This window comes from Anolis sagrei, chromosome 1 (assembly GCF_037176765.1).
Source record: "Anolis sagrei isolate rAnoSag1 chromosome 1, rAnoSag1.mat, whole genome shotgun sequence".
Lineage (NCBI taxonomy): Eukaryota > Metazoa > Chordata > Lepidosauria > Squamata > Dactyloidae > Anolis > Anolis sagrei.
Window position 1 is genome coordinate 96,327,280 of NC_090021.1, and position 26,614 is coordinate 96,353,893.

Consider the following 26,614-nt stretch of genomic DNA (forward strand, 5'->3'; position numbering starts at 1 on the left):
CTTGTTTTATTTATATTTATGAATTTAGCCATAATCTGTAAGCTGCTGTGAGTCCCCTTCAGGGTGAGAAGAACAGGGTATAAATAAAGTAAGTAAGTAAGTAAGTAAATGTGTATATTATTCCTGTATTTAAAGGCTTCAATGATCCAAAAGTAAAAAAAAGAAAAAGATACACATATACAAACACAGAGACAAATATGTGCACAAGAATTAAATACAATATATCCATTTCTCACCACTATTAATTAACAGTTTTGAAACGAATGTGTGCCTTTTCAATTTTGCTCTTATTTACCCACAGGGGTGGCAGTAGCCACTTCTTGTAATCTGGCTCCTTAAAGGAACAGTAGCCATGTTCTCCTGCAGCACATGTTTTCCAAACAGAGGATTACCCACATACAAAACCACAAATGATACTTTGATGCATTGGATTCAAACCAGATGAGCTATTTTCATTTCCTTAATACAACAAAACAGTTATGGTTTCCACACCATGCTTTGATCTTAATATGACCATAATTGAAGTAACAGTGCTTAGTTTGTGAGGGGTTTTTTAAGGGTACTAATAATGTTCAAAACACCAAAAATGATCAACTTGGGGCCCTTCCACACAGCCATATCACCCAGAATATCAAGGCAGGAAATCCCTCCATATCTGCTTTGAACTGGGATATATGGTAGTGTGGACTCAGATAACTCAGTAAGAAGCAGATATGGTGGGATTTTCTGCCTTGATATTCTGGGTTATATGGTTGTGTGGAAGAGCCCTCAGTTCTACACCCCATTGTTGCTAAATGGGTTCTACTTGCAGGTAAGTAGGCACAGACATATATACAGCCTGTGCCTGCCTTTCTTCCACTATCACTTTGGTAGAGAAGAGTCTGTCAAATGATAAACAAATTTTAAAAAAAAGGGGGGGGGGAGCAAGTCCAGAAGCAAAAGCTCAAAAAGGTGACACAAAGGGATTTCAATACTTAATAATTCCATTATTTTTTGTTTTGTTTTTACAATACCACAGCATCATATAGAAGAAATAAAATTACATTGCATGCACAATCTTTTCCAAAAAGTTATTAAAACATCAGACACCTTTGTGACTGTATTATAAATACAGAGAGTTTTATTATTGAAAGTGACTTTATTTAGGATCTATCCGTTGTCGAAATGATTGAGTTGGTGTGAGTTTTTGGGCTGTATGGCCAAGTTCCAGAAGCATTCTTTCTTGATGTTTGTGTTGTCCTTTATTTACTGTCCTGACTTTAGAGTTTATTTTAATACTGGTAGCTAGATTTTGTTCATTTTCATTGTTTCCTTCTTTCTGTTGAAATTATCCAATTGGAATTCAAAAAATCAGGGCAGTAAATAAAGAACAACACTCTGAAAACAGGGGAATTCCAGACAGGGAACAATCAGGGCCAGCTAACACCTCCCAACAAAGGATTCCCTCAGGCAGGAATCAGGCAGGCTTTGAAGCTGCAAGGCTACTCAATGCTAATTGTGGTGATTAATTGTAGCATTCACACTTGCCTCCAACAGACAAGAGTTCTTTCTCCCATCTTGGACATTCTACAGATACATAAACCTCTCTTGCTTAGTTTCCAACAGACCTCACAACCTCTGAGGATGCCTGCCTTACTACTTCATCACACTAGAGAATGAATCCGGTTTCTGCAGAATTCTGGGGTTTGTAGTTTAGTGAAGTTGCTAAATTACAAACCCTGGAATTCTGCAAGAGGCAGAAACCGGATTTAAAGTGGATTCATTCTCTAGTGAGAGAACATCAGGAGACAATGCTTCTGGAACATAATAATGATAATAATAATACTACTATTATTAAATAAAACATCCAGAGTAGTTTTTACAATATAAACATAGTTCATAAACACAGTCCTATGCATTAACGCAGCCGGTTTCACATTGTGCAATGAGTTACCAATGGCCTTACCTACACATGGGCTGAACAGTGTGAGGACTGGCCAAACAGCCCGGAAAACTCACAGCAAGCCATTTATTTAGGGTCGTTAGGCTGTGGATAGACTGGGTAGGGATTTGGTTTTAACACAGCGGCCACAAGCATGGGTGGTAACATATAAATCCAGTGTGGGTGCTTGTCTTAAACCCTAAAGTACTGACGAGAAGTAGGAAGTGCGGCATTGAGGGAAGCGACAAGGCGGAGAGGGCCAAGAAAAACGTGCTTACTTGGTGTACAAAGACATCCACGGGAGAGTCCAAGGGGCTTCCCTCGCGATGGAGCATGGAGATGAACCCGAAGCCCATCCTCACGTTGAACCACTTGCAGTGGCCCGCGCCGTGCAAAACCTGGCCTCCCTCCTCTTCCTCTTCTTCCTCCTCCTCCTCCTCTTCCTCCTCCTCCTCTTCTTCTTGTTCGGGCAGTTTCCCGGGCTCATCTCCACCTTTCCGCGCCCCCGCTGAGGTGGGCAGAGAGGGAAAACAGGGCGGATCAAGCGGCCACCAAACACACACACACACACACACACAAGAGAGAGAGAGAGAAAGAGAAAGAACCCAAGGTTAGCAACATCCCTTGGCGCGGGGACAAGAAGGAAGGGTTGCTCCCGAGAGGGAAAAAAAGAAAACACAGGCGTTGCGAAACCAGCCTCTCCTCCCCTTTCTCCCCCTCCCTGAAACAACACACAACAACAACATCGCAGGAAGGACAGAAAATCTCCTTTTCGAAGGCAAAGCAGGCAAAGGCAGCGTGTGCGGCGAGCTGTTTCTCCCTCTCCCTCCCCAAGACTCTCACTCACGCTTCTCCCCCCCCCCCCCCGCCGCCCGCACTCCACACTCGGACACACACACGCGTCGTTGTGCCGTACATACGTGCGCTTCTGCCCTTTAACGCCATCTCTGAGCCACCTAAACCACCCCCGAAAGCGATACTTTACTTGGGTACTGCTGGTTGAGCACCGAGCCCATATCCCTCCCCAGAGGAATTCGCCGGCGAATGAGCCTCGCCTGGGCAGCCAGGGAAGGAGGGAGGGGAAAGGGGGGGAGGAGGAGGAGGAGGAGGGGAAAGGGGAGGGGGCTGCGGGAGGGGAGGGGGAGGAGGGAGCAGAGGAACCCGAGGAGGAGGCGGTTGCGCAACCCAAGCAGCAGCCAGTGCCGCGAGTGAGGCTCCGACGGCGCTCCTTCTCGCTCTCTCTCTCTCTCTCTCTCTCTCTCTTTTCTAGCCCCCAATCGCTTCCCTTCCCTTTCCTCTCCCTCTTCTTCCCTCTCTCTCTTTCTCCCATTCCACCTTCTTTTCTCTCTTTTCCAGCCCCCAACCGCTTCCCTTCCTTCTTCACCTCTCCTTCCCCCCTCTCTCTCCCACTCTCTCTTCCAGTCCCCAATTACTTCACTTTCATCTCCACCTCTCCCTCCCTCTCTTTCTCTCATTCCACGCTCTTCTCTTTTCCAGCCCCCAATCGCTTCCTTTTCCTCACCTCTCCCTCTCTTCCTCCCGCTCTCTCTTCCAGCCCCCAGTCGCTTCCCTTTTCTCTCCATCTCTCCCTCTTCTTCCCTCTCTCTTTCTCTCATTCTACCTTCTTCTCTCTTTTCCAGCCCCCAATCGCTTCCCTTTCCTCTTCACCTCCCTCCCTCCCCCCTCTCCCCCCTCTCTCTTTCAGCCTGCAATCGCTATCTTTTCCTCTCCACCTCTCCTTCTCTCTTCCAGCCCCCATCCCTTTCCTTTCCTCTACACCTCTCTCTCTCTTCCAGGCCTCAATTGCTTCCCTTTCCTCTCCATCTCTCCCCCCTCCCCCTCTCTTTTCCAGCCCCCAATCGCTTCCCTTTTTTCTCCACTTCCCTCCCTCCCCCCCCCCTCTCTCATTCCACGCTCTTCTCTCTCTTTTCCAGCCCCCAACTGCTTCCCTTTCCTCTCCACCGGAATCGCCTCCATCCAGGGTCGAGGGGAAGGGGGGCTTGCTGGCCGAGAGGGGGAAAGCTGTGGACCCCACTTGCCCCTCACCACTAGGAAACCCTTCTTCGCCCCTCCCGCAGGCGAACAAAAGCCACGGGGAACGACTCTCGGCTCCATCCAGTATGTATATAGACTGAAGTGACTGGCTTGACTTAGAAGGAGCTGGGGGTGGCCACGGCCCACAGGGAGCTCTGGTGTGGGCTGGTCCAGGAGGTCACGAAGGGTCGGAAGCGACTGAACGGATAAACAACCAAAATAGATAAGACTCTCTGGGTTTCCTTAAATTGCATTGGGTTCTCTGGATTGCCTGCCGCGCGCGAAGGGGCGAAAAGAGAGGAAGGAGGAAAAGAAAGCATCTGGGTATTCCACAGATCTCGAAACCCCACTTTCCAACTGTTGGGACGGCAAACAATACTCAAAAGACAGGGGAATTCCAGACAAAACAAGGGCCAGCTAACACTAAAGGATCCCCCAGGCAGGAAGCAGCCAGGCTTTGAAGCTACAAGGCCATTCAATGCTAATCAAGGTGATCAATTGCAACAATCACACTTGCCTCAAACATACAAGAGTTCTTTATCCCACCCAGGATATTCCACAGATATATACCAGGGGGACCCCAGAAAGGAAGCAATCAGGGCCAGCTAACACCTCCCAACAAAGGATTCCCCCAGGCAGGAAGCAGCCAGGCTTTGAAGTGTCAAGGGCATTCAATGATAGTAAGGGTGGCCAACTGCAACATTCCCATTTGCCTCAAACAGACAAGAGTTCTGTCTCCCACCCTGGATATATATAAACCCCACTTGCCTAGTTTCCAACAGACCCCACAACCTCTGAGGATGCCTGCCACAGATGTGGGTGAAATGTCAGGAGAGAATGCTTCTGGAACATGGCCATACAGCCCGGAAAACTCACAGCAACCCAAAAAGCATCTAACCTCAGGGAAACAATAGGATGGGGGTGGGGGGAGGGTTGTTTGGGGGGCTTAACCTTCAGCCATATTGCCCTCACCGAGGGCCCCATCTACACTAACCATTTAACGCAGCTTGCAACTCTTGCAAAATAAAGTCCCTGGATGAATGCGCCTTTGTGGTTTGTTGTGTCATCACCACGGATTTCCTAAGGAATCATCTGCAAAGCGGCTTTCTTCCATACCGGTTCGAAAGGACATGAAGTGGTCAGTGTAGATGAGGCCAGACGTTGCCAAGCTCCACCACAATCCACAAACCTTTCGGACCCGCTTCCACACTTTGGTTGTCCTCCCTTTCACACACACCACTCCTGGCTGTGTTCAATGTAGAGTCGAAGGCTTTCATGGCCGGAATCACGGGGTTGTTGTGAGTTTTCTGGGCGAAACGTCAGGAGAGAATGCTTCTGGAACATGGCATGGCTGTGTTGTTTTTGAATAATAATAATATAATATAATAACAGTGATCTTGTTTGCTATGTACTAATCTTGTTATGTATCTAATAGTAAGGTGGTGGTGGTAGTAGTAGTAGTATGGGCTTGGGCCTCCTAGGTTGCTGGGCCCATACACACACCGCCCACGTGACTGGGCCCCTGCCCGCCCTCCTCGCTACCAATTTCACCTCGACGCCTCTGAGTGGGCGTGGCCATGGAGACCGGAACAGCCAATAGGCGCAGCGAGCGGTTTTGACGCGCCAGAATAATTTATGAATGAACGGCCACTCTCTCTCTCTCTTTCTCTCTCCCCCCCCCCCTTTCCCTACGTAGATCCGGCAAAGAGGGGGCGGGAGGAGAGAGAAAAGCCCTCCTTTCCTTTTTTTTTCTTTTTCTTTCCGGGACTTTGCTAGGAACAGAGAGCTGGCTCTGCGCCTCCGAGAAATGTCCCTGTTTTAGGTACCTAAACAGGGCTCGGCTCAGGGAAATGGGGCGGGGGGGGGGGGGCAAGGAAGGTGCCCTAGAGTTTGATAGTTTCCTCCTCTTTTTGTCAGACGTTGCTTGAAGGTAAGTGTCCCCCACTGGTCTTGGCGGAGGGATGTCGAAGGCGTCCGATTGTCATTTGCCGGGAGTGCCTTCATTGTGTCTTCCTGCCTGGCAGATTGGGGTTGGACTAATTCTACAGCAGTGAGCCCCTGATGGCCATCTGTTCGGAGTGCCTTGATTGTGTCTCCCTGCCTGGCAAGTTGGGGTTGGACTAATTCTGCAGCAGTGAGCCCCTGATGGCCATCGGCCTTGATGGTGTCTTCCTGCCTGGTAGATTGGGGTTGGACTAATTTTGCAGCAGTGTCTTCGATGGCCATCTGTCGGGAGTGCCTTGATTGTGTCTTCCTGCCTGGCATGTTGGGGTTGGACTTAGACGGCTCTTGGGGGTCTCTTCCAACTATGATTCTATGAGGGGGGGGGGTTCCCACAAGTCGCAGCTGGTATGACCTCACACTAGAGAAAAAAATCCACTTAAAATCCGGTTTCTGCCTCCTGCAGAATTCAGGGGTTTGTAGTTTAGGAAAGACCCTTTAACAGCCTCACTAAACTACAAACCCCAGAATCCTGCAGGAGGCAGAAACAGGATTTTAAGTGGATTTGTTCTCTAGTGTGATGAAGTGGTGGTGGGAGAAGTGCTTGGTCCTGCAACGTGGAGAGGATTCTTGCCTCGTTCAAATCAACAGGGTTTTGTTGGAGGGACAGAAGAGAGGCAAGTGTACAAAAGGGGGGTGGGGGTGCGACTACAGCAGGCCTGAGCCAACTTGGGCCCTCCTTCCAGGTGTTTTGGACTTCAACTCCCACCATTCCTAGCAGCCTCAGGCCCCAAGTTGGCCCATGCCTGGACTACAGAGAACAACCCTACTTTCGTTGCATCTCGACCTGATCCACCACTCGAAGGGTGGGTTCGAAACATAGAGGCACCTTAATGGAGAGCCAAGCAGGGCGCCGAGGGAGAGAAAGAAAGAGGGAAAGAAGGAAAGAGGGCGGGCGGTGGGTCGAAGGGATGTGATTAATGACTTCCTAAATCCGAGGGCAGTTGGGAAGGTCAACCTTAGGGCGAAGCTCGCTCGGGCGGCAACGAGGGGCCTCCAGGTGGAGGAGGGCCCTGGGAGGTGGGCTGGATGGGGGTCTGTCAAGGAAGAGGAGGGAGCGGGTGGGTGGGTGGGAGGAGGGGGAGGAAAACACAAAAAAGAACAGACTGGAAACTGCGCGATTTGATCACACCCTCCTCCTTTGGGGAGGGGACATTTCAGACACGTGTTAAGGCTGGTTTCTCTCCATGCTTGTTCTCGCTTGGGAGATGTGGGTGCATTCACACTGGAGAATGAACGTAGTTTAGCCTCACTTGAACTGCCAGGGCTCCAGGCAATTGAATCCTGGGAGTGGGTTGCTGTGAGTTTTCCGGGCTGTATGGCCATGTTCCAGAAGCATTCGTGTTGTTGTTGTTCATTCGTTCAGTCGTTTCCGACTCTTCCTGACCTCATGGACCAGCCCACGCCAGAGCTCCCTGTCGGCCGTCACCACCCCCAGCTCCTTTAAGGTCAATCCAGTCACTTCAAGGATGCCAAGGAAGAAGCATTCATACAGCCCGGAAAACGCACGGCAACCCTGTGATTTCGGCCATGAAAGCCTTCTACAACATAATCCTGGGAGTGATGGTTTTACAAAAAAACTTGAGCTGCCTCTGCCAAAGAGTGCTGGGGCCTCACCAAACTACAACTCCCAGGAACCCACAAAATTGAGCCATGGAAGGGTAACTGTATCAACGCACCTCATGAATTCCAGGGGGACTTAGCTTTGATGAGACTTTTATAAGAACCTTTCAACCCTATACTGTTTATTTAAATACTATAAAGAAATAACCTCCTCACATGTAACTTGATAAATATAAAGTTGGTTCCATCAAAAAAAAAAGTATAGGAGGTCCCCAAGTTACAAACATCCGACTTACAAATGACTCATAGTTACAAACTGAGTGAGACAACAGGAAGAGGGAAATCTACCCCTCAGAAGGGAGATTCACTCCTGAAAGCGTTATTATCATGGGGAAAAGGGGTCTCCACTGAAGCTTTATCTCCAATCCTTGTTTCCACAACAAGCTAATTTTTTCAAAATCTAATGATCACAGAGACTGAAAGTGAAGTGAAATCTGACCAGGGGCACAGACAGCAAAACAAACTCCACAGGGGTGTTAACCCTTACCTATGCTATCCAAAGCACTCTGACTACTTCATCACATTAGAGAATAAATCCACTTTAAATACAGTTTCTACCTTCAGCAGAATTCTGGGGTTTGTAGTTTAGTGGGGCTGTTAAAGGAACCTCTCTAAACTACAACCCCAAGTATTCTGCAGGAGGCAGAAACTGGATTTAAAGTGGATGCAACCTCTAGTGTGATGTGATGTGTCCCCCCTCTCTATATATAGTTGGAGTGACACTTAAAAATGTACCTATTCCAACTGACAAACAAATTCAACTTAACAAACCTACAGAGCCTGTCTTGTTCTTAACTTGGGGGCTGTCTGTATATGAATATATGTATCTGTGTAGATGTGCAGACTGGGTGACCATATGATATTTGAAAACAATTACTGCAAGCATGAAAAGGAACACCAGGAGTTTAAACCCAATGGGTTGGATGCAGGTAAGTAACATTATCCTTTGAAGAAAAAGAAATTGCAGCTGTCTAAATATTCATAGCTTCTTCCCACTTTAGTCCTCCCATTTTTTTTCAAAATTTGGGGGGGTTTAAAAACCATTTTCCGTGAATCAAAGATTTTTTTTTTTTTTACAAAAAGCACAACAAATGCTGATCAAAACACATATCAATACAGGCTTAAAGAAATGTAATATTAAAATGGAATTAACCAATAGAATTTAATAGAATTAAAAGATTTAAAGCATACAGTGAAAAGATAAAAAGTAACCAAAATAATATTGCTGACAGCTAGAGGGAACAGAAAATAGGAACAAACTGTTATGAGCATTTCAAACTCCCACTAATTAGTGTTGAATTTAGTTTAACATTTACAATCCTTGTCACAATTATCCCTGCAGCAAGGCCGATTTAGTTCCATGGGGTTTTGTTCAGGAAGGTGTCATTCATGTGGGAGGGGGAATCTGATTCTTTCCCAGGTAATATTAAGTTAACAGGATTGCTGTGAGTTTTCCAGAGTCACAACCTCTGAGGATGCCTGCCCCAGAGGTGGGTGAAACGTCAGGAGAGAATGCTTCTGGAACATGGCCATACACCCCAAAAAAACCTCACAGCAACCCAGTGATTCCTACCATGAAAACATTCAACAACTCATTAAGTTAACAGTTTGGGTGGCTGTGAGTTGGCCATTCCTCTTCTGATTGCAAAATATGTTTTCCACCTTCCTCTCTTGCTAATTCTTCATATATGTGTTGTGTGAGTATGTGGATATTACTTACATGCATACTCCTACCCACACATATAGACATACATACAATACATACATACCCAGAATGCCATCGCCCCTCTTCCCCATTTGCCCTCCTGAATATGCTTTTATGAAATTGCAAAAGGTTGTCCCTTGTTGTTTCAGCTCTGGCGACAGCCAGTCTGAACAAACAGGGAAGGCCCTCCGGACTTGCCTGAAGGGGCCTATTTACTCCCCTCTTTGTTGCTTTTCAGGGAGGGGTCAAAAAGTGTAGGCCTCCCTCTCTTTGGGATTATACCTTTCTCCCCCCCCCCCCACTTCTTCCCCAAACAACAAGGTAAGTCAGTTAAAGCACGCAAACACATTTCTACCGAAAGGGCTGTATAGTATTTTTGTTTCCCCCCATTTCTCTTTAAATGCAAGTCCTAAAGAATGCCCTCCATCCCGACATTCCTTTGCCGTCCTCAACCGTAAATTTCCAATAGGGTTCTTTCGATCCTGGAGGTCTCCCTGCTCCGGCTTCCGCTCTGGCCTCTCCCTCTCTTTCCCCTTTCATCTCCCTTTGGGGGGAGTCTGCAGGGCGCATGCGCAAGCCTGCCACTTTGGGAGTCCAATCATAGGAGTCCCAGTTAGCAATTGCTGCCAAGCCGGTTCCGATTGATGGAGAAACCCTACAGCAAACCAATCACGGATTTTCCCGGGCAAACTGTGTTCGGGTGCATGTTGCCATGGCTTTCTTCTGAGGCTGAGATAATGTGACTCAGGGCCCTTCCACACAGCCAGAATATCAAGGATGAATAACCCACAATATTTGCTTTGAACTGGAATATCTGGGACCCCTTCCACAGCTAAATAAAAACCCATATTATCTGCTTTGAACTGGAATATACGGCAGTGTTGACTCAGATAAAGCAGTTCAAAGCAGATATTGTGGGATTTTTTTCCTTGATATTCTGGGTGGTATTGCTGTGTGGAAGGGTCCTGAGTCTACTCTGCCACTGGGGTTCAAAGGCAGCTATTGTGGGATTTTATTCAGCTGTGTGGAAGGGCCCCCTGTTTTCCAAATGGAGAGTGGTCTCCGATCCTCAAACTTCACACTGACTCCCTAAATTCATAGTAGCAGGCGTAGACCTAAGGGTGCATCCGCACTGTAGGATTAATGCAATTTGACACCACTTTAGCTGTCAGGGCTATGTAGTTTTACAAGGTCTTTAGCCTTCTCTGTCAAATAGTACTGATTGATTCCTCACTAGTGGTGTCAGACTGGATTATTTCTACAGTATAGATACAGTCCTCAAAGACCTAAAGGGAAGGTCCACAGGATCACTCTGGCCCCTTCCACACAGCTGAATATGATCCCACATTTTCTGCTTTAAGCTGGAACTATATAAGAGAGAACCCAGAGAACCCAGTTCAAAGCAGATGTTGTGGGATTTTCTGCCTTGATATTCTGGGATATAGAACTGTGTGGAAGGGCTCTTAATTCCTCTTGGCTACAACATCCTACCTCCATGAGCTAAAAATAATATTTTCTAATATTCAGAAATATTAAAAGATTGTTAGCCATATGGTTGCAGGTAAAGGTAGTCCCAAACATTTCTAGTTTGCACAGGATACAAGTCTAAATCCAGGGCCCTTCCACACAGCCATATAACCTCGAATATCAAGGCAGAAAATCCCACAAAATCTGTTTTGAACTGGGTTATCTGAGTGGACTCCACGTTGCCACAAATTCCAGTTCAAAGCAAAAAATGTGGGATTTTATTCAGCTGTGTGGAAAGATAAGGGAATGAATATCAACAAACAAAGAAGAAATTATTGTTGAGCAATTTTTAAACAAAACTATTGTTGAGCAATTTTTAAACAAAATAGTTTAAATAGTTTTTGTTTTTTTTTGTTTGTTTTTGTACTCATATTTTAATGCATTTGTTGTTCATCACTAGAGAATGAATCCACTTAAAATCCGGTTTCTGCCTCCTGCAGAATTCTGGGCTTTGTAGTTTAGAGAGGCTCCTCCCTAAACTACAAACCCCAGAATTCTGCAGGAGGCAGAAACCGGATTTTAAGTGGATTCATTCTCTAGTGAGACGAGGTATTGTGCCATATCTCTTGTTAGGTTATTTTGGGAGGAAAGGCAGGATAAAAATAAAGGAAATGTATACATCTGTAAAGTGTGTCCACGTGAAAAGAGGAAAGTGATCAAGTCTTTATTATTTTAACAATGTTTAATCGTTTTAATGGATTTTAATCCACTGGGTTGCATAATTCTATTTTTATATTTATTTCTCATGGATTTGGGGCTGCACTGTTTTTTAATGTTGGGATTTACTTTGTATCGAGATGAGTGGGGTTTTGTTGTTGTTGTGTTTGGCATTTATTTCAGCAAGATCGGTTTGTTGTGGTTGTTGCATTTTGAAGAGTGAAACTTCCACAAGAAAGCGAGCCATTCGAGGGGGAAAGAAGGAATGTGCAAAAGGAATGAGAGAGGCGTTTCCAGAGAAACTCCGGTGGGGAGAGGGGGCCCTGAAAATGTGGAGGCCTCCAGTATTAGCGGCATTAAGGTTGGGGTCAGCGGACTGGTCACTGGTGTCAGATGTTATCGGCTCATTCATTTCCTGCAAAGGAGGTCGGCCTTTCAAGTCCCGCGTGAGGAAGAGAAAGAGAAAGAGAGAGAGGGGGGGGGGGGGAGAGCCTTGGACAGCTGGGAACCTCTTGCAACCTTCCTGGACCCCCCCCCCCTCCATTCCCCCTTTTTAAAAACCTTAACGAAAAGGAACATATGAGGGGGAGACGAAAATCCTAAAGTGAGGAAGAATCGCTTGGAAAGCTCCAAAGCAATCTTCCAGACCTCACAACCTCTGAGGATGAATGCCATAGATGCACTTTGAATTCACCAGGAAGTTCACGGTGGTGCAATGGGTTAAACCGCTGTGCCGGCAGGACGAAGACCGAGAATCCAGGGAGAGTGCGGATGAGCTCCCTCTGTCAGCTCCAGCTCCCCATGCGGGGACTTGAGAGAAGCCTCCCACAAGGATGATAAAACATCAAAACACCCGGGCAATGTCCCCTGGGCAACATCCTTGCAGACGGCCAATTTCTCTCACACCAGAAGCGACTTGTAGTTTCTCAAGTCACTCCTGATACGACACAAAATTCCCGCTTTCGTCCATCCCTCTTTCCGAGTGAAATCACGGTCCCCTAAAATGACACCGAACAACGTCAAAAAGAGGCACCGAAGGGAGACCGGAGTTCATTGGGAGGCGTGCGCACTGTAGATTTAATGCAGTTCGACACCACTTGAATGCCGCGGCTCAAGGCTATATGGAATCCTGCCTGGGAGCGGCAGTTTGGTGAAACACTCCGCCCCCTTTAGCAGAGAAGGCGAAAGAGCCTGTCAAAATGGCACACCTCAAGATCCCATGGCATTAAACCGTGGCAGTTAAAGGAGTGTCAAAACAATGTAGATGCAGATGTTACCCCGTCCCCCATCGCGCAGCAGACAAGAAGGCGATCATCTGGAGCATCCAAGCTATGTAGCAGGCCTGGGCCAACTTGGGCCCTCCCTCCAAGTGTTTTGGACTCCAACTCCCACCATTCCTAACAGCCTCAGGCCCTTTCCCTTTCCCCCTCAGCTGCTCTTCCTTGGAAAGGGCTGGAAGGAAACAGCCCTGGTCCATCAGGTTTGGCTCGGAAGGGGGCGGCACAGCCGTCGGCACATGCTCAGAGGCGCGCTTCATTCTCCTTCGGAGCCTCCAGTCCCGAGAGGAAGGGTTCCTGCACTGTGGAATGAATGCAGTTAGTTGTACTCTCATGGCTCAATGCTAGTGAATCCTGGGGTTTGTATTTTGACAAAGACCTTGCCAAACTCCATATCTCAGGATTCAATACCAATGAGCCATGACAATTAAAGCGGTGCCAAACTGCATTCATTCTATATAGTGTAGACGCCCTCGCCCCGCCCATATATTCCAATTTCAATCGAAAAAAAGGCGACTAAAACGATCAAGGGTCTGGAGAAGAAGCCCAATGAGGAGCGGCTTAAAGAGCAGGGCATGTTTACCCTGCCGAAGTGAAGACTGAGAGGAGACACGATAGCCATGTATAAATATGTGAGGGGAAGTCATGGGGAGGAAGGAGCAAGCTTGTTTTCTGCTGCCCTGGAGACTAGGACGCGGAGCAATGGCTTCAAACTACAGGAAAGGAGTTTCCATCTGAACATTAGGAAGACCTTCCTAGCTGTGAGATCTGTTCAGGAGTGGAACTCTCTGCCCCGGAGTGTGGTGGAGGCTCCTTCTATGGAGGCTCTTAAACAGAGGCTGAATGGCCTCTGGGGTACTTTGAACGCGATTGTCCTGCTTCTTGGCAGAATGGGGTTGGACTGGATGGCCCACGAGGTCTCTTCCAACTCTATAATCCAAGGGTTAAAGGAAGCCACTGGCCTCCCGACTGAATTAACGGCAACACGGACGGGCTTCCTATTATGGATCCTTTGGGGGATCTAAGCAGCCTTGAACCCCATTGCATATCCCGCAGAGAGCGTGATCAAGGCAACGTATCCAGGGGTACCCGCGTTTGTGCCGTACAGCCAAAGACATCGTCCAAAATCCACGCAACCGCGACCAAAAATCCTCAAAATACAAGGCACCCGAAGCTCCACTTTTGTCATCAGGCAAAGGTGTTAAGGCATCATGATTAAGTGAAAAAATATTAAAGTGCCCGCTTTAGTATTGTCGAAGGCTTTCATGGCCGGAATCACTGGTTTGTTGTTAGTTTTTCCGGGCTGTATGGTCATGTTCCAGAAGCATTCTCTCCTGAAGCATTCAACCTCTGAGGATATTTTTTTTCTGTGTGTCAGGAGCGACTTGAGAAACTGCAAGTCACTTCTGGTGTTGGCCGTCTGCAAGGACGTTGCCCAAGGGACACCGGGATGTTTTTGATGTTTTACCATCCTTGTGGGAGGCTTCTCTCCTATCCCCGCATGGGGAGCTGGAGCTGACAGAAGGAGCTCATTCATGCTCTCCCCAGATTTGAACCTACGACCTGTCGATCTTCAGTCCTGCCGGCACAAGGGTTTAACCCATTGGGCCAGCGGGGGCTCCTGGCACCTCTGAAGAAGCCTGCCACAGATGCAGGCGAAACGTCAGGAGAGAATGCTTCTGGAACATGGACATACAACCTGGAAAACTCACAGCACCCCAGTGAGCGCTGCAGGTTTTAACGTGTCCCGAACCCCCTTTTTGGTGTAATTGTTGCAATCTCTCTCAAGCCCTTCAAACGTTTTCTAAAAATGTGATAGTGTGGCCATGCATCGGGACATTCCCGAGTCTTGATCTCCCACGCGAGTCATCCCTTGGACTCTCTGTCGTTGGAGACTGTTCAGGTCGAGTTCTTCCCATGGATCCCATGCCTCAACATCCTCACGGATTGGGGAGATTTCGCCGTTTTAGAACAAGGAAAGGGCGACGCCTTTCGAAAGTTGTACAAGGCCACGTGTTCCTGGGCGCCTCCCATTCACTTCCATGCATTGGGGGAGAGATGAGGCTTTGGAAGAGGCCTGGGCAAACTTGGGCCTTCCATGTGTTTTGGACTTCAACTCCCGCCATTCCTAACAGCCTCAGGCCCTTTCCTCCCCCCCCCCCCCCTCAGTCGCTTAGAGTTGGAAGAGACCTCGTGGGCCATCCAGTCCAACCCCCTGCCAAGAAGCAGGACAATCGTGCTCAAAGCATCCCCGACAGATGGCCATCCAGCCTCTGTTTAAAAGCCTCCATAGAAGGAGACTCCAGCATACTTCGGGGTAGAGAGTTTCACTGCTGAGCAGGAAGTTCTTCCTAATGTTCAGGTGGAATCTCCTTTCCTGTAATTTGAAGCCATTGCTCCCAGTCCTAGTCTCCAGGGTAGCAGAAAACAAGCTTGCTCCCTCCTCCCTATGACTTCCCCTCACATATTTATACATCGCTCTCATGTCTCCTCTCAGTCTTCTCTTCTGCAGGCGAAATATGGCCAGAACTTAAAGCCGCTCCTCACTGGGCTTGTTCTCCAGACCCTTGATCATTTTTGTCGCCCTCCTTTAGATTGAAATCGGCTAGAATATAGTTTGCCCTGGACTAATCTGCTGGTCTTCAGGCATACCAAGAAACGGTCCACGTGAGGCGCTTCCTTCCTATTCCCCAAACGCACAAACCCGCTGAGACGCAGTGTTGTGGGCGTCGTCGTTTGGGGAGGCACCAACACTCCTTTGGAAGAGAGAGGAGGCTAGAGACTTGTTGTTGAACCCTCATCACACTAGAGAGAAAAAATCCACTTTAAATCCGGTTTCTGCCTCCTGCAGAATTCTGGAGTTTGTAGTTTAGGGAGGAGCCTTTAACTGCATGACTAAACTACAAACCCCAGAATTCTGCAGGAGGCAGAAACCGGATTTAAAGTGGATTCATTCCCTAGTGTGATGCAGTAATGAGGCAGGCATCCTCAGAGGTTGTGGGGTCTGTTGGAAACTAAGAAAGTGAGGTTTATATATCTGTGGAAGGTCCAGGATGGTAAAAAAAACCCCTCTTGTTTGTTGGAGGCAAGTGTGACTGTTGCAATTAATCGCTTTGATTAGTATCCAATAGCCTTGCAGCTTCAAAGCCTAGCTGCTTACCGCCTGGGGGAACCTTTGTTGGGAGGTGTTAGCTGGTCCTGATTGGTCCTGTCTGGAATTCCCCTGTTTTGAGAGTGTTGTTTTTTTATTTACTGTCCTGATTTTTAAAAAAATCCACAAGCATGTGGACAATTTCAACAGAAAGGAGAAAACCATGAAAATGGACAAAATCTGGCCACCAGTATTAAAATAAGTGGATTTTTTTCCCCTCTAGTGTGACGTAGTCATTGGTCAAGCTACAGTTCTCGCCGCTCCGTGGCGTTGAGTTCTAACAGAGCGGTGTCGAGCTGCATTAATCTCCCAGTGGAGATGCGCCCTCAAGGCAGTGCGTGGAGGAAGAGGGCGTCGTTTCGGAAAGGTCCCAACCCCTCCTTGGCATTTCCCAGATGGCCTTCCTTTTCCAGACCATGGCAAAGGCAAGTTGCGTGTTTCGAGAGACAGCAGTTCAAGTGGTATCAAACTGCATTAATTCAACTGTGGAGATGCATCCTATGCTGCTGCGTCGAACCTGAGTCCGTTCTCTTTGTCGTCCAGGGGAAAACCGGCATGTTTCTCTTTGCAGGGCAGAATTCACACCCCACAAGAAGGAGACATTCTCCTTGCAGGACACAAAACACACCCCCAAGAATGAGATATCATTCTTGAATGAGATACTCATTCTTGAGATATCCATTCTTGTCCTATATCCCAACACTAGAAAAAGACGGCAGCGCTGCCTGGAAGGAGGGATTCGTGTTCTGCATTTAATAAGGGAAGAGTGGAGTATAGATTAATTAATAAGGTAGAGTAAAAAGTAGGCGGGTCCTCCATAGATAGATAAATAGGGGCAGTGCTTGCTAATAGGTAAATGAAGACAGGTAAAGGCACGGCCGGGGTGCATCTACACCGAGGAATTAATGCAGTTTGATAGCACCTGAACTGCCGTGGTAGCACAATGGGTTAAACCCTTGTTGACCTGAAGGTCGGAGGTTGGAATCCGTGAGATGGGGTGAGCTCCCGTCTGTCAGCTCCAGCTTCCCATATGGGAACAGAAGCTTCTCACAAGATTGTGAAAGGCTTTGACGGCCTTAATCACTAAGTGTTGTGAGTTTTCTAGGCTGTATGGCCATGTTCCAGAAGCATTCTCTCCTGATGTTAGGCTTAAAAGTACATGGCAGACAAAGTCGGGGTGAATGGGTTGCCTTGGTATGAATTCCTGGAAGAAGGATGTGTCACAACATCAAATAATAATGATAATGATAATATAGAAAAATAAACAAAACTTGAAAATCAATGGCACACTGACCTAGCAGTGCAGCCTACGAAACAATGGCTGAGCAATGTGTTCTCGAAGGCTTTCATGGCTGGAATCACCAGATTGCTGTGAGTTTTCTGGGCAGTATGGCCATATTCCAGAAGCATTCTCTCCTGAAATTTCACCCACATCTATGGCAGGCATCCTCAGAGGTTGTGAGGTTTGTTGGAAACTAGGCAAGTGAGGTTTATATATCCGTGGAATGTCCAGGGTGGGAGAAATAACTCTTTTCTGCTTGAGGCAAGTGCAGATGTTGCAATTGGCCATCTTTATTTATTGCACGCCCTTGCAGTTTCAAAGCCTGATTGCTTCCTGTCCAGGGGAATCCTTTGTTGAGAGGTGTTAGCTGGCCCTGCTTATTTTCTGTCTGGAATTCCCGTTTTCTTTTTTTTTAGTGTTGTTCTTTGTTTACTGTCCTGATTTAAGAGGATGCCTGCCATAGATGTGAGGAAAACATCAGGAGAGAATGCTTCTGGAACATGGCCATATAGCTTGGAAAACTCACTACAACCCAATGACTGAGCAGATGTATGATCCTGAGAGAGCCAACCAAGCAAAACAGAACTATCCAAACAAGTTTTAAACTGTGCCAAAGTTATAACAATACCGCCATCATCGTGTCACTCTTCCACAGAGGAAGACATGTTTTCTTTTCCCAAGATCTCCACCAAGTTTTTGGAATCTCATTTTATTAGTACTTCCATTTTCAAGTTTATTTCCCCTACTTTTCAAACCACTGAAGGTGTCATAAGACTGAACATTTGAAGGAATTGAGGTTTACATGGGGAAAGTCAGCTGTAGAGGGCTACTTTCTACATCCTCTGGGACGTGTGTCTGTCAGCATTTTGTCCTGTGAAGACTCTTCAGAAGTGCAAATCTCTCCAGGAACAGAGAAGAATCATCAGAACTCCACACACAAATAAGGTTGCCAATGGTAAAAACAAAGCCCAGATCCAATCCATTGAAAATTAGAATAATACCATGCTGACATTCAAGTAGTTTTTACTTACATGGAAAACTGCTTTGGATTCAGTTGCCTCCGTTTCAAGGAAGCTTCAACCAAGCCTTGGGAAATCCTTGTGTATTTTCATGCTTGCATTCCTCCTTAAAACCATATTCAAACTATTTTCTAAGCAATCCTAATACTTCAAACAATTCCAGTTGCATAAAAGACAACAAAAGTGATCAGAGGGGGTCCACAAGTACTAACCTGGACTTGAAGAGACTTTCCAGAAGGATTTCATAGTCTTCCGAAGCACCTAGAAATCAGAGAGCTGCAGTCACTACCATGTTAATTCCAGCAGAGAACTGTATTTAATTATCTCGTCTCCAGTTTAATGGCTCATTAGAAGGCCATAAAATGGCAAGTCTTGACTCTATGAAGTGACCTGTAAACTTTTAACAGGTTGAAACTTACCTAGCTCATCACAACCACAACAAAACAACCAGGTGGTGTCCTAATCAGTCTAATGCACTTACGGGAAGAAGACGTTCACATTTTTTATGAAAGCTATTTATCTTTTAATTGGCCTCCTCCACAAGCATGCTGCCTAGTGGTAACTGGATAGCACAATGCATTATTCACTTAATAACTGCAGAAGCAGCTCAAAGCCTTCTGGTTGCTGGAATTATCATTCACACAGCATGCAGTGCAATTTAAAATTCAATTAAACCACAATCAAGACAAACATAGGCTGGAATTCTTTCTGGCCAACTGGAGACAAAGCACAGCAGTTAACATACTCACCAGGCATGTGACACATTGTTGTTGCTGCTTTTATTACAAGTGAAGCCCTACAAGCCATAGACCCTGAAACAATGTTACTTGGATAAGATGAATGTATTAGGTGTATCTTACTTCAGACTAAAAAGAATTACGTAGATTATTTGGCTGTTTGCCTCCTTCTTGAGGGAAACTCATGTTATCAATGTAACAGAACTAAATTTAAGGTACATGTCAAGGAACCACAACCACATCTCTTGAACGGAGCAGAACAGTGAATACTGCTATACATCTCTCTCTCTATATATATATACTCGCCTAGATATTTGACACTTACCACAGCCAGTTGGATGCTGTAAACCATCTTATGCTTTTAATGCTTTATCATGTGGTAAATGTGTGTGATATGTTATATTATGTTTATTTTAATCCTCTGCTATTTTTGGTTAGTTTTATAAGTTTATATTGAGATTGTTTTATCCATTGCTTTTGATTTGACTTGTCATTTGTCTGTTTTTGGCACTGAATGTTTGCCATTTTTGTTACTCATGGGAAACCACCCTAGATCGGGAAGATTACAAATAAATAATAATAATAATAATAATAATTCATTTGTCCCCTTGGAGCTGCTAATTTGAAATAGTCCAAGCCCTATTACATCGTTTAAAAAAACCTTTCATCCACCATCAGCTCCTTCAGTGCTGATAGTCACTCTATAGCTTCAAAATAATATTTATTTATTTATCTATTTATTTATGGCATTTATATGCCGCCCTTCTCATCCCAAAGGGGACTCAGAATGGCTTACAAGATACACACACACACACACAATATATTATATTAGTATTATATGTTAGTATTATATATCACTATATTGTACTATACCATTATATTGTATATTGGATTAAACTTAGTTGATGCTTTCACTAGTTACACTGAAAAATGTGTTAACCATTAAAATTAACTCAAACGTGATTGATGTAGGTAGGTAAAGAAAATAATAAATAATATATACTTTAGTTATAGTCCGCCCTCCCTCCCCAAGGGGACTCAGGGAGGTTTCCATCCAAAAAAGGCTAGCATTCAGTGCCATATACAAATTAACACATCAAAATAGAACAAAATAACATTAATAAACTTATAGCCAAAGAAAAAGAATCAGAATTAGCCACCTTGAGTCACCTTCAAATTCAAGAAAGGTGGGATAGAAATATTGTAAATAAATAAATAATAATCAAATTAAAATAATAAAAATACAAATACTTAAATAAAACATAATGACACCAATAAAACATAATGACACTAAAACATGTAACCTAGAAAATTAAAATGTGTAGAAAAGTGCATAACATCAAAACTCTACAAAATTCATGAAGTCGCAAGTCAAAACGTGAAGGCACATGCATACAAACACACACCTTAAGCACATAAAGCCAGTATGGTGTAGTGGTTTGAGTGTTGGATTCTGATTCTGGAGACCAGAGTTCAAATCTTTTTGGTCATGACAACCCACTGGGTACTTTTGGGTAAATCATACCCCCACAGATGTAGAGGAAGGCAAAGGCAAACCCACCTCTGAACTAATCTTGCCAAGAAAACCATAAGATTGTCATAAGTTGGAAATGATTTCAAGGCACACAAAACAACTTTAAAGAGTTGTAGAATGGATCTGACCATTAACTACATGAATTCTTATATTAACATTCAATATTCAATCTTTTTTATATATTGCATTTATTATCTATTAATAACATAAAATGCAAATATATCCAGAATTAAATAATTGTACTATACAGAAAAAAAACATTTGTATAAATTTAGAAAAAACATGTGTAGAAATTTAACTCAAGACTTGAACATGTTGAAATTACACATTGTACCAATGAAACAGCATTTTCTTTTTCAAAAATTAGGTCACATCCATCTTCTAATGGAAGACACTTCAAGTATATAATAGAGGTTCATAAGCAATTAGTTCCCCCTCCCTTTCTACATGCACAAGAGAAAAAGATTAATGTTGTAGGGCACATTCCTCAGAGTTCTTCGATGTGCATTCCTTTTGGGATATGTTTGTCTTCAAGACTGTTTATTATTCTAACAATCAAGAAGTCCAATTAATCTTCACGGCATAAGATTAAGGCAAATATATAGTACTCAGGTTCTGCACTCTAAATAATTCAAAACAAGTTTCTACTTCCCATGAAACAGCTCTGTTTCATTTTGAAGGTTAAAGTCTATGCTGACATAACTCCAAGGGAGCCAAAGCATCAAAACACTCACACGATTTCTTTAGTACCACCATCAAACCCTTGCAATGTATCCAAGCCTTTGATTAGGCAGTTTCACCCAAGAACTATCTTGTTCCTATTCTAAGCCCGGCACTTTATTTCTGGCCCTCCCATCTGTTACTTCAACACTTTTTAATGGGTATTCCTTAGTCCCTGTTCATTTGAATTCCACAGGTTCCATTTTGGAATCATTGCTCTTATTGAGCGTGAACCCAGCTTTTATCTCAGCCTTACTGTTTTATGATGATGTTTTGTGATTGTGTTATGTTTTTATTGGATTGATGTTTCTTTTATTTTTAACTTGGGCTTGTCCCCTTGTAAGCTGCCCCGAGTCCCCTCGGGGAGATGGTGGCGGGCTATAAAAATAAAGTTATTGTTATTATTGTATTGTCGAAGGCTTTCACGACCAGAATTACTGGTTTGCTGTAGTTTTTTTCGGGCTATATGGCCATGCCTCTAGAACATGGCCATATAGCCTGAAAAAAGCCTACAACAACAACCCATTATTATTATTATTATTATTATTATTATTATTATTATTATTATAGTAAGAGGATAAATGTAACTTCTTGATCTCAATATTTTTCCACCTTGCTGCATAAATATCTATTGCACCCTTAACATATTGCACAATATTGTGAAGATCAGTAATCTCTAATGCTGGGAAATCTATATGGTTGGGTTCAGACAGGAGGAAAAAGATGACCTGTCTGCTCATCTTTTCAGATTCAATGGACTTCAAAAAGCAAGTTTAGCAGTACAGTGGGGCAGTTCTACGGCAATTTCATAACAATAATTAATAATTTCTCCACACTTTTGTTTGTTTGTTTGTTTGTGTTTTTTTTGAGAAGCTAAGGGCCCTTCCACACAGCCATATAACTCAGAATATCAAGGCAGAAAATACCACACTATTTGAACTGGGTTATCTGAATTCACACTGCCATGTATTCCAGTTCAAAGCAGAAAGGGTGGGATTTTATTCAGATGTGTGGAAGGGGCCTGACAGGCTTGAAAGAATAGTGAAACAGAAGTCATGAGTGTGATGTACGTCAGGATAGTACTAACCAGTATATTCTGACTATGTATCTTTTCCTGTAAACAGAGATATTTCACTTAATAGGGCACAAATACACAGAATGTATATTAGCAAATTTATTGGATGATACCAAACAGCGATCTGCACATTTAGGAGTTTGTCACGTCAGCAAGGTATCCACTTTTGATTTTGACTTTCTCTCTAATAATACATATTTCTTCACAGAGTTTGACATTCCAGCATATTCTCAACGTGTTGTACATTTAAGCACTTTGTTAGTTTACATTTATAAAGGCTGGTATAGCAAGATAGCATTCTGAAACAAAAGATGTCAATGTGTTTGTTCCAGCATCAAATGCTAGGTCTGTTCAGTAGGTCTAATCTCCAGATGACATTCAACATGTAAGAAAGTTTGATCCATATAGTATTATGCATCAGCTTTGAAAGATGATTACTATTCAAACCTCAATAAAATTCACAATGAAGAAAAAGGCTTTATAACTTAACTATAAAAACTCGTATAGTTGAAACAAAGCAGTAGCAAAACTGTAAAATGCTGAATGTGCAACCTAAAGTTCTTCTGAAATGCAAAACAGAAATAGAAAATGTCCAACCAACATTTCAAAACTTTATTTCACAAAAGTTTTGATGTTTTCTCTTAGTAGTATCTTTCCCTAGCCTTATAAATTCATTTATTTTAAAAGTTATTTCAATGCTTTATTATGTGAATTAATATATTTTCATTTTACAATCTAAACTAAAATTGTAGATCAAAATATGTTCATTGTTTAGTATCTGTTAAGAGGAATTTAATTGAAATGTTACATTTGTTCACATATTGCTTACTAAAACTATGTAGAAAAAAAAATCATAGAATAACTGAATTGTAGTGAGTTTAACAATATCATGCCAAGAATGTCACATATATACAAAATTATTTTAAAATCTGCAGCTTTTATTTTCAAAAGTCCAGGAAAATGAAAACAAAACACAGCTTGTGATAATCATTTTTGAATCCAGTTTTATGGATATGCTTTAATAATTTAGCGAGAAATCCATATAACGAAGCCAATTGCCATCAGGGTAGTAAGATAATTGAAGTGAAAGCATCTTTGAAGGTATCTTTTATGAGAGCCAATATTATTGGTTTCCTATCCTTTTTTAGATGATATTCAAAATACAACTCCACTGAACGATTACCAAAAAGAACATGATAGATGAATTTTGTGTACAGTCCTGCCAAACTCAATCTCCGCTGATTTCAACAGTAGGGAGGGTTATACACATTTTTCACAATCTAATTGAAATTAATAGGATTTATACATCCCATTAATTTTACACTTAATCTTTACTTGCTCCAATTAGAATGCCTGTCATATATATCCTTGGCATATTCCCGGCGTGTGTAATTAGATTACAGCTACACACTGCATCTTTCTTACACTGGAACTAAGTTGAATCATTGCTGCTTATTGTTAGCATATTTTAAAAATAAGATCCATGAAGCCAAATGAAATTAAATTCATAATTTAGGCTAGATAACAGCACTAATCCATTATTATTACTAGCTTTCATAGTGTTTCATGTACAATACAATTTCTTAACTAATGGAAAAGATTTGTATCATATCTGTACCACTCTTAATAGAAATATGAAAAGCAGAAAGCGTGCTCTCATTTCCAGAAACAATATTTCCATTCCACTTTATGCTATTTTTCTCATCCCATTTGCGGCCTTTCTAGCCTCGACAGACTAGATTCAACCTCAAATATAAATCAATCATTAATTTCTATCTTAACAGAACAACTTTTCTTCTCTTGTCCATTTATGTCAACCTGAAAATCTTGACCACATTTGGGGGGTGGGGGGGGTGGGTTGAATTAAAATGTTCTTCGTGTTCTACACTTTCCTAAGTGGGCTTTAAATTGATTTAACCAAGTTTGGATTTTACCAAGATTAGAATGGTATTCTTTATTCACTGCAATAAGTTTGATCTTTCATTTGCGCTTCCTAAAATTAAAGTATCCAAACATTTTAATTTTCATTTCACTACATGTGTACCAGTTTAAACATTATGTATAAGAGGAATAATTTAGATTATTTTAATATCAATAGAAATTCACATTTAATCTCAATTAAGTTCCATACATATAACCTTTTACCATTCCTTCTCTTGTGAGCCGTGCATGAAAAGATTGAAAGATCTTTGAGATTATCATATTATGAGTCCAATTAGTGCAGCAATTCTGAACAGTTTAAAACAAATATATTGTAAACATTCTTTCAGTTTGCTTCCTTGAAGAATTCAATGCAATGTTAGAATCTTGAACAATGAGGGCATCCGATTTAGTGTAATTTGGCAGAATAAATACATAAAGGATAGATATGTGCCCAATTTTATTGAACTTTAAAGAAGTTTGATTAACCTCTTTCCTAGTTTGTCTTCCAATTAGTATTATATTCAAATGTTTATATAATATTAGAAGGTGAACATACTATGTTTAATCCAACTAACTGCATATTTGTTATGTATATAACTTACTACAAATTGATAACAATATTTTAAGATTATGAAATCCAACAGTAGGGCCAAATAGAATTGTGTTAATATTTAAGCCTTAGTAGCACCTCACAATTTTTACTAGAATTAATGTTTCACTGAAATGGGTTTTAAATATTTTTATCTTTAGTGTGTTGTAGTATATTTTTTGTATTTGATGATGTTTTCAGTTGTTGTTTATTTTGTCTGTTAAGTTTAATTAGATTGTGATATATTGTCGAATGTTTTTATCTTGATGTAATTGTCTGCATGGTTTCTTTCCAGCAACTGAAACAGGGGAGATCTCTCTGGGGAGATAGGGCAGTATACAATTATTATTATTATTATTATTATTATTATTACTACTACTACTACTACTACTACTATTACTATTATTTATGTTTTACTAAATGGGTGCTAACACAAACATCTACAGAATGATAGATACATAGACCATTTTTGTTAGAGTGGCCAAATTTTTTATTTAAAATATAAAATATTATATAAATACAGAGTTCAGTTGTTTCAATTGAACAGTAAACATTTTCACAGTAAATAAGTCAAAAGTGAAAACCAGGCACCACTTTATATTCACAGAATTTAAGTTAATTAATTCTTTGCATAAATTTGAGCAAAATGTTTTAGAAGGTCAAGAACACACACGTTTTACCATATTGTTTCTCTAAAAATTCTACTGGATACTTCACATATTGGCATTTTCCAGTTTACTACTTGTTTTACAAAGATATTATCATATAATTTTATGGACATATTTTTAAATTATTTTAAAAATTAAAGGTGAGCTACATTGCTGATATTAGAAAGTAACTCAAGGCTCAATAGAAAACATATAAAATTGAGTAATAACCCCAACCTTTTGTTTGATTGGAGGGAAAAATTGAATGAAAAATACAGCAGTATTGGTTTGTAGCATTCAAAAAACTAACAGATGTATTAAAATTTAAGCTTTTGAAAACTGGACCTAATTTCAGAGTTGATGCACTGCATTACTACAAAACACTTTCAATTTTATATATATATACACACACACACACACACATTCAAGTTGTTTTTTTAATGGATCTATTTGTTCTAAACAACCTGGAGAAATTGCAACAGTGTATGCAATACAGATCTTAATAAAAAACTACATCAGTATGAACATACAAAAAGTTACACTTGGAACTGCATTATCAAAGTAAAATAATGCAACCCACACCCTGTATATAAAAATGCTTGTTGAAAATTAATTTGTCCAAATTCATTACTCTCCGGTGGAAATATATATTGTTTGGAGAACTGTAAGATAACCTGTACTTCTCAGCTAAGGGTGACATTACAGCTCTCTTTGCTGCATAGTTAAGCGTTTGTTCAGACATGAAGCAAAGCAAAAACCAATTGCTTGAAAATGAGCTGCGTGACCTTTCTCTTGGTTTGTCACCTTTGGCCTTTAATTTGAAGTTCCTGAATATCAATTCATTCTATTTTTAGAAGTGAGTGGTCAAGAATACCTACGTTAAATATCTGTGTTTTATAAACCCAAAAGAGAAGTAAAACTGAATGAATGTAAGTTTCCCTAGAGTTGTTTTCAGGAAAAAAGAGAATATATGATTACTTTGCTTTTCAGTTCTTTCCAAATCCTTCCCACCCCCAAAGTACACCAATCCCCTCAATCAATTTACATTCAGAATGATTTTGTTCCATAATCATTAAGTAGTAATAATATTGATAACAACTTTATTTTTATACCCCGTCTCCATCTCCCTGAAGGGACTCAGGCCGCTTACATAATGGCACAATGTGCCTAAAACATAGCATAAAATAAACAC

At 42.6% G+C, this 26,614-nt stretch overlaps 1 protein-coding gene across 4 annotated transcripts in view; it reads right to left on the minus strand.

The window, feature by feature from the left end:
* The window catches only part of LIN28B (lin-28 homolog B), a 121,224-nt gene that overhangs the window by 90,526 nt on the left and 4,084 nt on the right, over window positions 1–26,614 (minus strand). For 2 of the 4 annotated variants that reach the window (XM_060753095.2, XM_060753096.2), the window contains exons 2-3: window positions 18,410–18,458; window positions 2,200–2,429 (exon numbers count right to left, since the gene is read on the minus strand). In XM_060753095.2, coding sequence (XP_060609078.2) covers window positions 2,200–2,429; window positions 18,410–18,443 — 264 coding nt within the window. In that variant the 5' untranslated portion in view covers window positions 18,444–18,458. Of the gene's footprint in view, window positions 1–2,199; window positions 2,430–2,841; window positions 2,989–18,409; window positions 18,459–26,614 lie in introns of those variants that run through there. The other 2 variants (XM_060753097.2, XM_060753099.2) reach the window with 2 other exon arrangements.